Below are 14,292 nucleotides of genomic sequence, written 5' to 3'. Positions count from 1 at the left end.
ATTTGGATTTGATCTACATTTTAGGGATAAGGACTGTTTATGTCGGGTAGAACATAACAAACCAGCTGACATCCATTCTTTCAATCGGAAATTTTTTGAAGTTATTTTTTTAAAAGTAGTAGATTTATTGATATAAGAAGAAATATTTGTGTTTAAACACACCATATTTAGAACCTGATTCAAACATTCGGCTACTTATAATTAAAAATATATTAATATAATAAAATAGAATATAATATAACATAATATTATATTATATAAATAAATATTATCAAATTAAAATTGGTTTACATAATTTATACATGTCATTTTTATACAAAATAATAACTGAAAGTAAATTACGAGTATAACTTTGAGTTCTATCAACACCTGGTATTGTACCGACTTCGAATTTTGATAATTTTTCGTTAGTAAATTTTAACATTTGGACGATGTCAAACCCGATATTCGTCGTTAGACTTTGGTTTTTTTTAAAAATCTTTTTATCTTCAAAAAAGACAACTATTACTTTTTAGTAAATTATATATATGATTAATATTATTAATAAAAAAAAAATAATAATAACATTAATAATAATAGTTTAGTGTTTTTAATTCATTTTTGTCTTCGACTTTACTGCGTTTTCGTGATTTTCAACACTATAACTAAATCATATATGTCGCCTTTATTTTATTGTTAAGATTGCTTTAATTTTTTCTCGGTACTTCGTACTTTAATACTATGACTAAATAAAACCACAACACTATAATTTAATTAAAATTTTATTTTAACAGTTCACGAATGACACAACTTATGAGTAACATAAGTACAAATGATTATACGTGCTCGTCGCAAACACAACTCGCAGATTATAAGCGAAAATATTAATAAATAAACTAATAAACCATTTCATATTATTACTTGCGGGTTATTACTAGTTGGGTTTTCGATCGTCTTTCCTCTGTCGTCATTATATTTTTATACAAATAAAGTTTTGTTGCATACATAAGTACTTATTACCGAACCTTCTTGAATGATGTTTACACCGATATAGATTAATTGAACATCATTCTTCAACTAAACTGGTAGTTAACTAGGGAATATCTACATTCACATAATTTACTATATTTACTTCATTCGCCGTAACATAAATATTATACGATGTTATTCAAGTCAAATAGTTTAAAAATGTTTTGTAAAAAATTGTTTATTATTTTTTTTTTTTTTATTTAAATAATTATCGCTTTACATTAAATAAATAAAATACGAGGTAATCTAACCTAAATTAAAAAACTTTAGTGAACGCGAGGGATGAAACCGTTCAATAATCATAACGTTAAAAATTAAACAATGTTTAAAGTTTAGTTTAGTTAATTTTGGTTTATATTTTAATTTAACTATGACACTTTGATTTATTTTTAAATACGAGCGTCACTCTTACTTTGTATCCTCTTGGATAATTGTTTAGAATCGTGTATGATTACAAAAGGGAGATTAATGATTTTTCATTAGAACGAAGTTTTGCATTTAATCATTTGTGTGTCGGTTGGGTGGTTCAGTAAAGGTCGGTGTTAATAAATCCTTATGTAATTCGTTGTTACTTGTTAGTCTTATACCACCGGCCCACGGGGTAAAGGGCTCAGGTTATTTCTTTAAATAGATTGGAAAGTCTGCATTGGTTTAATATTTGAAGGGCGTATTTTAAATAAATTAAAATGTCACTAGTGTTATTAGAGATAGGTCATATTAATTTAGTAAATTGAAATTATTAAAAATATGATTGGAATTTGACGCTACTCCATTGCAACACATCGTCAAGTTGGGTTTAATCTATTAAATTTCGCATTCTGAGAGATTGATTTGGTGATATGAAATTTGCTATGTTAAATAAATTATAAGGTGACCAAGCAATATGTTTGTGACATGACTGCATAGGTATAATATATAGTCACTAGGTACATATATCATATTATATATTAATTATTATTATTCATTTTCACTCCTTTTTTATGTTTACATTTTTTATGTGCCCATTGAGTACCTAGTAAAAGTTTGATAAAATTTTAATATCATAATTTATCATCAAAGTTGATATGAAGCATACACATACTTTTGACCTCATTTAATAAATATATATTAAAATTACATATATTGTTACAGCGTCACTAATAATTCACATATATACTTATTTTGCTTCTCAATATATTTTTAATAAATATTTATTTTGAAAATGTTCTTTCATACATGCAATTTCTTACTTATTTAGTTATAATTATTAAAATATTTAATTTTGCTAAACTTAAAATCTTCATTAATTCTCGTATACTATTTTTAATTTCTGTATCTGATTAAAAAAAAAAAAAAAAAAAAAAAAAAAAAGGAAAATATGAGAATGAAAATATTTTACGTTTTATTTTTTTTATTAAATTATATAAGTATAATTATACTGTACTTCTGCAACCTGTAGTTCATTAGAATTCAACCCAAATACATGGAAAACTGGCAAAGGTTTAAAATATAATTTTTACCTGCAGCTTAAGTTTCATTGTAATAAATAGTAATTTAAATAATCAATCATTTTCATCGTGTCATTTTCTTAAATTTAATTTATGTATTTCTATAATTTATAGTATTCAAATTTATGAAGAAATTTACAGAAATTTTAATATCTAATTTTTAAATGTTAGTTCAATTTTAAATTTCAATTGTTATAAGTTGTATAACACATTTTATTATTATGATTTTTTCATAATTAGATTTATTTATTTCTTTCGTATGGCGGAGGTGTCGCTGGAGATATTTGCTGTGAGGGTTCTAAGAACAATACATCAGCCATTGTTTTATTAATAATATTATTATTGTAATTATTATAATTAGATTAGAATCTTAGATAGCACATATTGGTTGTTTGCGTTGTTATCAAAAATAATTTTTTTCTAATTATTAAACTGAATTAAATATTTTCTATATTTTATTAGTTTGGTTTATTTTTAATGTGAAATAATAAATATGTGCCTACCAATAAAAATGCTTGCGCGAGTCTAATTTTATCGAAATATTTAATTAATATTAGTTTTTTAGATTCTAAAAAGTATACATAAACATGCAATTTTAATTCTTTTTCTAGTAAAATTAGGTTACTTTATTAAATAATTAATTTCTAATTCTATATTTTTTTATTTAGAAAAGGAACAAACATACAATACATTGGGCCGATAGAGTCAAAACTATTACTTATTCTGCATTGGATAATTCAAGACGCGCCTGATGAGTGTGCGGATTCTGATTACGAAAAAGGGACGTTTCAAACTTTACCACATTATTACCTTTTTAATATTCCTACTATGACGGTAAATATTATTTTTAATTCGTAGATTATGATTTTAATTATCTAAAATTAAATTATATTAATTATTCAATTAAAATATGTTTTAGTTATTTATTTATTTGATTGCACCTCTAATAAATCAAGTTAAAGAATCAGATTTGATAACTAATGGATTAGAAAGTGGATTGAAAATGTGGCAAGCATTTTGGGATAATCGCACACCTAACATTGCAAGTTTTTCGGCACATTGTAAGCCAAAACCTAAATCTCTATGGTACAATCTTAAACGATTGTCACAAGGTATTTCTTAATAAATATTATTCTCTATAATTAAATTATAAATTTAAGTTTTATATTACTTACATGTTTATTAATTATAGAAAAACTAAGGAATCAAGAATATAACAGTCGCACAATATCAGCATCTGTTAGTTCACCTCATAATATAAATCATAACGAGTATTGTCAGAGTAAATCACTAGACGATGAGGTATCTATATGTATTTAATTATTTCTACATAATATTATGCATATGCTATTTATTAAATTAATTTTTAATTTTATCATTAGATTTTTTTATACCTACCATTAATTGGTTAAACATTATTATAATTTATAATCACTAATCAATAAATATATAATAATGATATGATTATTAATTTTATTATTTACACGTAGATATGGATAACATCACCAAAAGAGAAATGTTTTCCAGAAACTATACCTGAAGAAAGTTCAAGTACGGAAGACGAACAAGTCGTAAGTCAAAAAGAACACAACCTTGTTTATCTATTGTTACCTACTATCATTTTATAAACATGCATTATAGGTGATTTTTCACATACCTCCATATGAAGAATACATCAATAATGCAGACAATTTACAAAATAATTACCAAGTATGAAAATGAAATATTAAATTATTATTTAATCGATCATTAATACTACTAAATATCATGTATATTTATCAGGGTAAACCAAGTATATTTCAACTGCCAGTTGGTAAGTCAGACTCAATTTATACTTATGAAGATTTGGCAGCAATAACTTTACCTGAGATGAAGCAATTACAAAAAAAGATGAGAATAGGGTAAATATTCTCTCTTTGTCTTTATGTCTCTCCCATCTACACACGCACATACGTTGTATAATATATATACACAATAAAACTAATTGCATAGATATTTTAGTTGGATTTTCCAATTTCATTTCATATTATTAATACATATAAACATGATAATTTACGTTTTAAATTTTAGAAATTCAAAAAAAAAAATGACAGGTTCAAGCAGTTACAAAAGTTCAAGTTTCTTAACAGAAGAATCTGTTTCTATTGATTTGAATGCTGCCACGTTTTTAGATGTTGCCGTATTAAGATGTTTATTTGTTCCTCAATGGTGCGAAGAAGGTGTTTACTGGTCTCTTCAATTTTTATACCATAGGTTTGTATAATGTAGTTATTACAAAGCTGTATAATAATACTACATTTTTAAAATGTAAAAATAATCTAAAAAACGAATAATGGTAGATATTAATAGTACAGGAATAATATTTGAGAACCTTTTATACATAATACATGAAAAATAAATAAATAAATTTAGTTAGGAGCATAAAAATTCAATACTCTACTTAAATAGTTAAATTTTTGTATGCATCTTCTGTTATAATAGATTACAGAGTATCAATGAAAATATAAAAATTAAACAAGAACCTCGAAGACGCAGTAATTCATTGCCAATACCTAAAATTGAGGTATCATTTCATCATGAACCAGATTTTCGAGGAAGAATTGTAAAACCGAATTATTCGAACATATTTGACGCAGGCGATAATTCACCTGGTATGCTTATTTCAAAACGTGTTGTTACGAAATTAAGTTTGACGAATGTACCCATACATTCAATATAAAATATTTCTGTTATTATTTACACAGAAATGATCAAAGATAGGAAAAGAACATTTTTTGAAGATCGAGATGTAACGAACCTTCATTCAAGGCATGCCAGTGAACGAATAAAGAAAAAGAAAAAAATTGTGGACTTGAAAGCATTTGCAGTGGGACGTAAACTTTTGTCAAAATCAGAAAAAAATTTACAAAAAATAGATTACATAAATGACGTGATGATGCTAGAGCCAGTAATTACTAATACATTTGAAATAATATTTTTTAATTAAAATGTTTGATAAAAATATTCAATATTTTAATACAGTGTCATGATGGCTATGCAAATGAAGAATTACCAAACCCTTTAATTAAAAAATTAGAGTTTTTGTTTCAAAACAATAAAACTGGTTTTCTCAATAGAGGAAAGAGTCTTCCAAGTCTTAGGTATTTATTAATATTTTATGTCTGTGTATAAAATGTATGATGATAATGTCTATACCTATAAATATTATTATATTTTTTTCTTTCAGAGTTAATGATATAAAACACGTCAAAAGTTTCCTAAATCCAATTATTACTATAACGGAACACTCTGGTATAACTTCTCCAGATATAAATTTCTACAAGGTTAGTGTGTTTGGTTTTATTATTTATTGGTTGGTTTTTAATAATTTCATAAACAAATTGATTAAAATATTATAGGCAAAATTTTTTGACGAGTTTCCATTTGACAACGTATTTCCCCAAGGACAAAAACTATCTAAAGAATTTCGTCAGTCGAATTTAACAAGATCTCAAACTGATTCGAATATAACATATATTAGCGAAGAAGTAGCAGAAGTTCCAGGCTCATTAAATTACATTACAAAAGATGGGGATGTTGATTTTGAAGTTGTGTTAAGGGTATGATCGTATTTATTATTAATTATTTAATTTTTATAATATTTATGATTTTTTTAGGCCATCCATTTTTCAGTGTATCAAGTAAACACTTGTAAAACATTTAGAGTGTGTGAAGTTGTTATTAATTTACTGGAATTACTGTTGGATCTGGGAATATTAAATCAATCATGGCATGGAGATGTTTCTAAAGTTCCCAATACTAGTTTACATAATATTAGTCCCGAATACTTGGTGCATTTATCGTACAGTAAACCATTGTCAGCACATGCACTTGCTATGAGCTCCATTATAAAGTAAGTGTTTTTTTAATTGTCTCGATACAAAATAAATAATTGCTAAATTTTTAAATTTAATTTGATTTACAGAATAATACAAAATTTAGGATGTCCTCATAGTTGTGGAGAAGGACATAGAGGACCTCCTGCAAATTTTGTACGGACCCAATGTCAATGTTTGCTAAATCGACTAAAACAATATGACAAACGTCAATTTTCAAACTATTTGAGACATTTTGTTAAAAACAACTCACTTACTTTTATAATAAATTTTATTCATTCATACATTGGATTCTGTACTGAACCAATGCAAATACTCTCACCCATGTGTAAGTATAAATAAAACATATTCAGTTTTATTGGTATTAATTAAATGGTCTTTATATGGTATTATTTTTTTTACAGACAACAAAAGGAAATCTCTTGATACGATATCCCAGATGAGTGGATCTCCATCCGGATATGGACCATCGATATGTAGTAAAGGAAATGAATATCATGTTATAAGTGTTATATTTAGAAGTCTTATTACTAGAGTTGTTATGTCATATAAAGAACTAAAACATCCTGAAAATACTGTAAGCATGACATACACCTAAGTGTTACAATACTATTATAATACTATAACTTATAATTAGTTAAATAATTAAGTTCAAGTAATATTAAATATATATAATAATAAACCTTTCATTTGAATAGGATATTTATAATACCTTAAGATTTTTAATCGGTTACGTCAAAGACACTCATTCATCAATATTTAGACGCGTGATGTTAAGTGGATTACTAGATACAGCAAATAGAAACAATGAAAAGCATTGCAATATTCAAACTACACGTGTAATTAGGTAATATTTGGAAAAATATAATATCTATAGTAAATAGTTTCAATAAATGTTTAATTAAATGCGTATTGTTAAAGGCACATACCTATTCATGATCACGATGAGCATTCAAAATCTATTACGGAACCTTTTGTATTGGATAGAACAAATAGAAAGCTTTTATTTAAAAAAAGAAATACAATAGCTAGTTATTCAGTTAAGGCTCATTGTTTTACAATTTTGTATTTTTCAATTATTAAGAAAATTCCAAGAACATATCAATTTTTTTTCTAGAATGCTTTTGAAAATCAAATTAGCGATGATATTAGGAATCAAATGTCATCAGTTAGTCTGAAAAGAAGAAAAAATCCAATGCTAGTTTCTAAACCCAGTGAAGGAAGTATGCAATGTTCTAAAAAATCATATACAAATCGTTTACAAATCAAAGAAATAGGTTAGTCGAACAATTATTTTTTATTTTAACAAAAATATATAATATATAGTTAGAAAATATAAATGTCTTAAGGAATATTAATTTACATTTTATCGAAAAATTTCTAATAATATCGTTTTACTATTATTTTAATTATTAGTTAATTGGATTAGTTCAAAGTCAAGTGTTCACGAATGCCGTACAAGACCGCAGGGTTTAAGTTCTTCTTATGACTCATCTTCAGATGTAGGCTCATTAGTACGACAGGCAGCAAATTTACATCAATCATATTGCAGAGGTTCTAAAAAGAGTAGAACTGGGTAAATTAATTTAATATAGATAGAATATATTAAGTTTCAAATAAATAAAATTGTACGTTATAGAATGTCTCACACGTTTAAGAAAACTAAAAAGCGAATGGGCCACCATTTAAATAAGTATGTTTTTCGAAAAGGAAGAAAAAAGGATAAGAGTACTGAAGATTCTCAAGGAAGCTGTAAATTTGTTATTTTACTTTATATATTTAAAGTTTAACTAAAACGTAATACTAATATCCATGAATTTTTCAGATTTAAGTCGCCGAGATTCTTTAGATGATGGGGATCACCCTCATCAATCAGAATTTGTCGTTTTAAAGGAAAGAAAATTAGTACAAATTAAACAGCTAAGAGCGGGAATTCAGCGGTTTTCAATAATGATGGAAATGTGTGGACCAGGATCTGTCCCAGATGCAAATTTCATATCTGCAGCATTTGATTTGGTAAATAAAAAAATATATAACTTATCTAGATTGTCATTTTTATATAAAATATTTCTTTAGCCAAATACACCAGTTTTGGCAAGAGCAGTCTTTCTTTTGGAATGTTGTCATTTTGTACATGGCTGTAATAAAGGTCAATGGTCTACTTGGATACGAATGGTGAGACCTTCTGGTTTAAATTTTAAACAATCAGTAATTTCTGGAGCCAAGAAGTCTGTTGTCGTTCAACATAATGCTGGAAAACTTTTTCGCCAATGGGGAGAAGTAAATATATATAATATATAAATACACGTATTAGGTCGATCTGACTTTCAAGGAAGGGGTCCGTGCCAAACGCATAAGATAAAAATAGGGGTCCACAAAAGTTATTAAGTTAAAAACACGTATATAGTAATTTTTACGAAAAACACGTATACGATTAACAATATTTAATATCAAAGCATCACCCACGTATTAAAATTATAATTTGTATTTTATTTTATTAATTCAACTCGTATTCCCTGTTGTTTAAAAAATTAAATAAATATTGTCATTATTATATAATTTTTACTCCTTAGTGCTTATTAAATCCTATTCAAGTAAATACCTCCGTGTAAGCTATCAAAAACACTATCACATTAATTTGTCTAAGTAATATTCATATGAAATAAGAAAATTCATCTGTATACATTGTATTGGTATATACTTACTATTAAACATCAATGATCTGTAAAACTGTAGATGTATAAGAACATAAATACAAAATATTAGAGTTATGTTATCCATTTTGGAAGGATTATAGTAAATAATTATATTTGAAGAATGGTGCAGATTATGTATATGACAAGTTTTTCTTGTGGTATATTTTCAAGATTTTTGGTTGAACATAAATTAATTTTAATAATTTTAAATATATAATTACACAACTTTCAATACTGACGTTCTACGCAGAAACACTAATTAGTTACTTTAAATCAGTATTTACAATTTCAAATTTAATAAAAAATAACTATATAAATCCTTAAAAGTGATAAAATGTGTAAAGTTATTAATAAACATTGACAAATATAATAGTATACATAATTTATTTTGAAAAACAGATTATTGCTGCACGTTTAGATGAAATGATTTCTGAGGATAAAAAACAATTGCCTCATGTTTTATCGTGTATTGCTGACGAAGCTAATCAACGAGAGTTACAAAATGAAGACGAAGAAGAAGATTTTTTGGATGAAAGTAAAATAATTTTAATTTTAATTTTCCTAAAACACATTTTAAATATATATAATTAATATATTAGCATCGGGAATTTCTCGGATGTTCAGTTGTCCAATGGTCCTACGGTTAATTGCATGTATGTTATTTTTGGAAATAACTTCCTATCTACGGGAGACATATAGAAGTTTACCAAAAACTCGACCATCAAATCCTTACACGACATTACCGGTTACATCAAATGCTTGGGAAAGGGAAAGGCAATCTCATAGTAGAGAAGGACGACGATGGTCGATGGCTTTATCGTCGATGGGTCATTCACAAGCTTCTGCTCAAAGTTTACAATCGATTTCTGGTGAAAAGGATCAAGGTATATTTCACATGAATATTTAAAGTTTACTAATAGTTTTTACTTATTGCAGAATCTACATGTTAAGAAATAAAATATACCTTTATTCCAGTAAAAATGTCATAAAGTATGACAATTACTATTGAATGGCGTTATAATAATACTAATGTATCTTAAGATCGATTATTGAATTCTGTGATTCATGTTACATGTTTGAAATTAGCTTTCGTAGTTATACATTTGTTAAGAAAAAAAAACTTGAGTGTGAACAAATATTGTATCTTTGGCAAAATTGAATGCTTGTTTAACGAATGGATGTCATTACTGTTGTATCGCAGAGATGGAGAAAAGTGGAAATGAGCTTTTACAGAGTCATTTAAAACCAGAAGAGGAAGTTAGTCGAAAAAGTAGCGTCATTGTTGCTACAAATGTGTTGACCAAACTTCGCAGACACGCTAAACTAATTAAAGAAAAGCGCGGTATGAGCTTCAAACAGTGTTACTGACCAATAATATTGCACTACATATATAAAAAAATAGTTTGCATGGAATATAGTCCGAAACTAATTTTTACTGATGCTTTTACCAAATTAATTTGTGTTAACATTTGTTTGATTTGTTTGCCTTGCGCCTTGTGACAAACTGATTTTGCTTTGCATTCCCGATAAAAATTTGTCAATAGAATATATTCATGCTTATTTAACAACTTATTTCTAAGTACCTATTACAAAGTTCACAGATGAGATTTTACGTTTCAATTCATTAGGTATTATTTTAACAACTACCTACTCTTCTTTATTAATGATAACACTCGTTTAATATATTTTGTTGATTGATATAATATAGTTAATTATAAAATTTCAGTACTTAACTAAATATTTAATTTAAATGACGCATTATAATTAAACATAAAACTTACATAAAGTTATAAATACTATTATTATCTAGGTATTATATTTGTATAAAATGAATTTATATTCAACAAGTCCAACTTAAATCTTAATACGCATTTTTTTTTTGTACATTTGACACAAATTAACGTATTATAATAAATTAACGCAATGATTTGTATTAAAATTCTTATAATCAAGATATAGATTGAAACTAAAACACTAAAAACTGCTTAAGTTTTAAAACTTAGTATTAATATTTTATGTTTTCATTACAGTTTTCAAGTTAGTTCAATGCTAGTCAGAGGTAAATATCATTAGAGTGAGCAATTCATCGGATACCCTAGTGTTATTTATACAATTAATATAATAAACTAACTTGTTCTCGAAATAAATTAAACGATAAATATATGGTTTTTTCATACTTTTAAATAAATAATATATTTAAAAAACATTACCTATTTAACATGTGAAACTGTTATAGATACGCGTTTTTTAAAACTCGGGTTTCTAATAAAATTAAACTACTTTTAGTATTATATACTTACTTTGTATATTATATATTACATATTTAAAGACTTAACTAATCTTTATAATACCTATCATTTATATACATAGGTATTTAAAAAATGTGATTTACAAAATATGATAAATGAATTTTTCTCATAGATGCATAATCTACTTATGCATCGTATCTTTAACACACAATTTGAATGGGATTTAATCGATCAATTTATATTATAAACATTTAAATATTTTCATATACTAATATGAACATTGGACAATGGACATATTTTTGAGTATTAGATATTACAATAGGTATACTAATTACTAATAACTAAAATAGCTTACGATTTATACGGATTTTCACTTTAAAATCATAATATCCTACTATTCCTACTGCATACTTAATGTCTCGTATGAATATGACTATGTACTACAAATGTGTTAACTATAATTTCCAGATTGCACATAATGCTTAGTTTAATGACTAATTTGTATGGAATTTAAATCAAGAAATATTGATTTATTATATGTTTAGTGAACTTTGATGCAATCAGGCATAGACTGTGTAATGTATAATGTGAAATGTACTGTGTACTTACCTATGTGTGGTATCTGTAAATAAGATATGTTATATGAGTCACTATTTAGTCTGTAATATGTATATACTATGATATAACATAATAATGAATTGAATCCTAATATTAGTGTTTGCACTTTTTTAACATACAAAATGTCCTAGATTGAAACCAGTTTAAATGTTAGGTCGTTGAATTTAAACAGTAAAGAAACAATTGTTCTATGTACAATTTTGTTTACTTAATATATATTTGTAAAATTATGTACCCAATGGTAAACTATTCTGTTATTCTTCTGCAGAAAACACAGAACGATGACTATTATTTTCTTGTATTTAATTATTTAATTATATAAATATGTGATACTATTCATTATAATAAAATATTTTCTGTAACCTGCATAAATACATACTCAATAGATACCTCATACTCATTACCTGTTAATGTTTAGACTGTTTACGGAAACCCTTAAGTTTACTGCTCACTTGTGTACATAATGAAAATCTAAATTAAACATCACTAATATTGACAATATTAAAAGATAAATTAATGGTTAATGCACGAATATTTACCAATCCAATCGTTTTCTAGCGTTACTATTTATTTTCTATAACTATTTTCGTAATAAATCTGTGTTTCAATTATATATTATTGAAAACTAAGAATACCAAGAACAATTTGTAATATATATATTTATGTATAGAAATGCACATGTTGTAAAAAGTATATGTCATTATCTTGTACTCCAATTATTGAAAAATCGTAAATATTAGCTGTATAGTCTCTGGTAGAATATTATATTTGTTTGAATAGTGTAATATCTGTAATCCTACCACTTCTGTTACTCGAAATTTTTTTTTTATAGAAGATAATTATTATTCAAGTTAATTGTCTTTATTTTCTTCTGTGGTATCTATAATTTATGAACCTGAATCATAATTGTACAGATTATCAGCATCGTTTAGGTGTAGTGTTGTTTAGATTGCGCTATTAAAATAGCAATTCTTGTTGCACAGTATGTGATTACGTAGAGGTTGGATTACCAAGATTACACTATTCATATTCAATATTGTACACAATTATTTTGACAAACAAATTATTTTTTTTCGTCTGATCAGCTCCCGCTGACAAAGGTAAAACGTGTCTGAAGCGAAACGATTGTGAATCTGGACAGTCAAATGAAAATTCTAATTCAAATGTTCATTTTAATCAGGTGAAAAAAAAAATAAATAATAATCATATTTTCCAATGATCTTGTTATATATCATTAACATTTTGTTCGGTTAGTGGGACGAAACGAGTTCAGCAAACACAGATGATAAAAGAAATAAGGGGGCAAGTCAATCTACTGTTCATCCTTTGTCACAAAGAAAGAGCATGGCGGGATCAATTAAGCGATATAGTTTGAAATTACGAAGAAATACTAAAGAAGGAATAAAAGAAATTATGTCTTCCGATGGAGATTGTGCGTATTATATGAGTGTTATTATTATACACGCTATTAATATATAATACATGATGTGATTAAACTAACTCAAATTTTTTTAAGATCGGAGCGATACGTCAGACGGTTGTGCTGCAGTAATACCTGGCGAAATTAGCGGAGAAGATGAATCGGGAGCCATGATGAGTGATGATCATGCGCCAACCAGCCCATGTGAAAGTAATGAAACTGACGATACGACATATTTTATGCCATGGTTAAAAGTAATTTTGTTAAAACATTCTTATACGAATTATTTTAGAATAATTACACACACAGTAATATTTAATTACTCAATTATAATTTCAGACTGTAATTCAAATAAATAAGTCATTTGACCATAGTTGCACTCATCAGTCATTTTGTCATCCATTCTGTTATAAAAGACAGATGCGATCTTGTTCAAGACTTATTAAAGCTATCAGAAAGGTAGCTTACATTTTTATTTTATGTAATTTAAGTAATTTAATCACTAACGTTATTATTTGCTAATGTTATAAATACTTTTATACATAGTTATACGGTGAAGAATTTGGCTTAATGGCTTCCCTAGAAGGCAGTGGGGATTTTGAAGAATTTGGCATGATAACTAAAATTGACGCTAAAAAAAATTTTCAACTATCAAGCTGTCAATCTTCTCCAAACAAACGAAAAGATAGTCTTGGGAAAATAGAAAAGTAAATAGAATATTATCTTCATATATTTAAATTAATCAATTTAGTTTTATATAATGTGTATATTTTTTTTTTCAGTTCTAATTTACTTTACAATCTCGGAGAAAGTATGTCAAGCAATAAAAAAATGCTGTTAAAATCTGATTCTAAGGTTCATGAAAAAAATGATAGTAAAAATACCAATGAAGATAAGAATGATCCTCCAATAATTTTGAAATACATAAAAAATCAAGTA

The 14,292-nt window shown here is 26.2% G+C and overlaps 1 protein-coding gene across 2 annotated transcripts in view; it reads left to right on the top strand.

The window, feature by feature from the left end:
* LOC113555598 (protein unc-80 homolog) overlaps positions 1-14,292 on the top strand; it is a 44,595-nt gene that overhangs the window by 15,488 nt on the left and 14,815 nt on the right. The window contains exons 6-36 of one of the 2 annotated variants that reach the window (XM_026960046.1): positions 3,164-3,329; positions 3,415-3,607; positions 3,688-3,797; positions 3,986-4,066; positions 4,137-4,205; positions 4,278-4,396; positions 4,566-4,748; positions 4,977-5,146; positions 5,240-5,442; positions 5,517-5,635; positions 5,722-5,818; positions 5,894-6,094; positions 6,152-6,387; positions 6,460-6,698; positions 6,775-6,947; positions 7,069-7,217; positions 7,292-7,409; positions 7,488-7,647; positions 7,787-7,946; positions 8,010-8,122; positions 8,196-8,386; positions 8,447-8,650; positions 9,466-9,601; positions 9,666-9,950; positions 10,268-10,408; positions 13,019-13,113; positions 13,188-13,365; positions 13,450-13,607; positions 13,693-13,812; positions 13,900-14,060; positions 14,136-14,289. In XM_026960046.1, the coding sequence (XP_026815847.1) occupies positions 3,164-3,329; positions 3,415-3,607; positions 3,688-3,797; positions 3,986-4,066; positions 4,137-4,205; positions 4,278-4,396; positions 4,566-4,748; positions 4,977-5,146; positions 5,240-5,442; positions 5,517-5,635; positions 5,722-5,818; positions 5,894-6,094; positions 6,152-6,387; positions 6,460-6,698; positions 6,775-6,947; positions 7,069-7,217; positions 7,292-7,409; positions 7,488-7,647; positions 7,787-7,946; positions 8,010-8,122; positions 8,196-8,386; positions 8,447-8,650; positions 9,466-9,601; positions 9,666-9,950; positions 10,268-10,408; positions 13,019-13,113; positions 13,188-13,365; positions 13,450-13,607; positions 13,693-13,812; positions 13,900-14,060; positions 14,136-14,289 (4,882 nt within the window). The remainder of the gene's footprint in view (positions 1-3,163; positions 3,330-3,414; positions 3,608-3,687; positions 3,798-3,985; positions 4,067-4,136; positions 4,206-4,277; positions 4,397-4,565; positions 4,749-4,976; positions 5,147-5,239; positions 5,443-5,516; positions 5,636-5,721; positions 5,819-5,893; positions 6,095-6,151; positions 6,388-6,459; positions 6,699-6,774; positions 6,948-7,068; positions 7,218-7,291; positions 7,410-7,487; positions 7,648-7,786; positions 7,947-8,009; positions 8,123-8,195; positions 8,387-8,446; positions 8,651-9,465; positions 9,602-9,665; positions 9,951-10,267; positions 10,409-13,018; positions 13,114-13,187; positions 13,366-13,449; positions 13,608-13,692; positions 13,813-13,899; positions 14,061-14,135; positions 14,290-14,292) is intronic. The other variant, XM_026960047.1, reaches the window with a different exon arrangement.

The sequence above is a fragment of the Rhopalosiphum maidis genome, chromosome 3, assembly GCF_003676215.2.
Source record: "Rhopalosiphum maidis isolate BTI-1 chromosome 3, ASM367621v3, whole genome shotgun sequence".
NCBI lineage: Eukaryota > Metazoa > Arthropoda > Insecta > Hemiptera > Aphididae > Rhopalosiphum > Rhopalosiphum maidis.
Note: the sequence above shows the minus strand (reverse complement) of the source record. Positions and strands in the feature narration are given on the sequence as shown.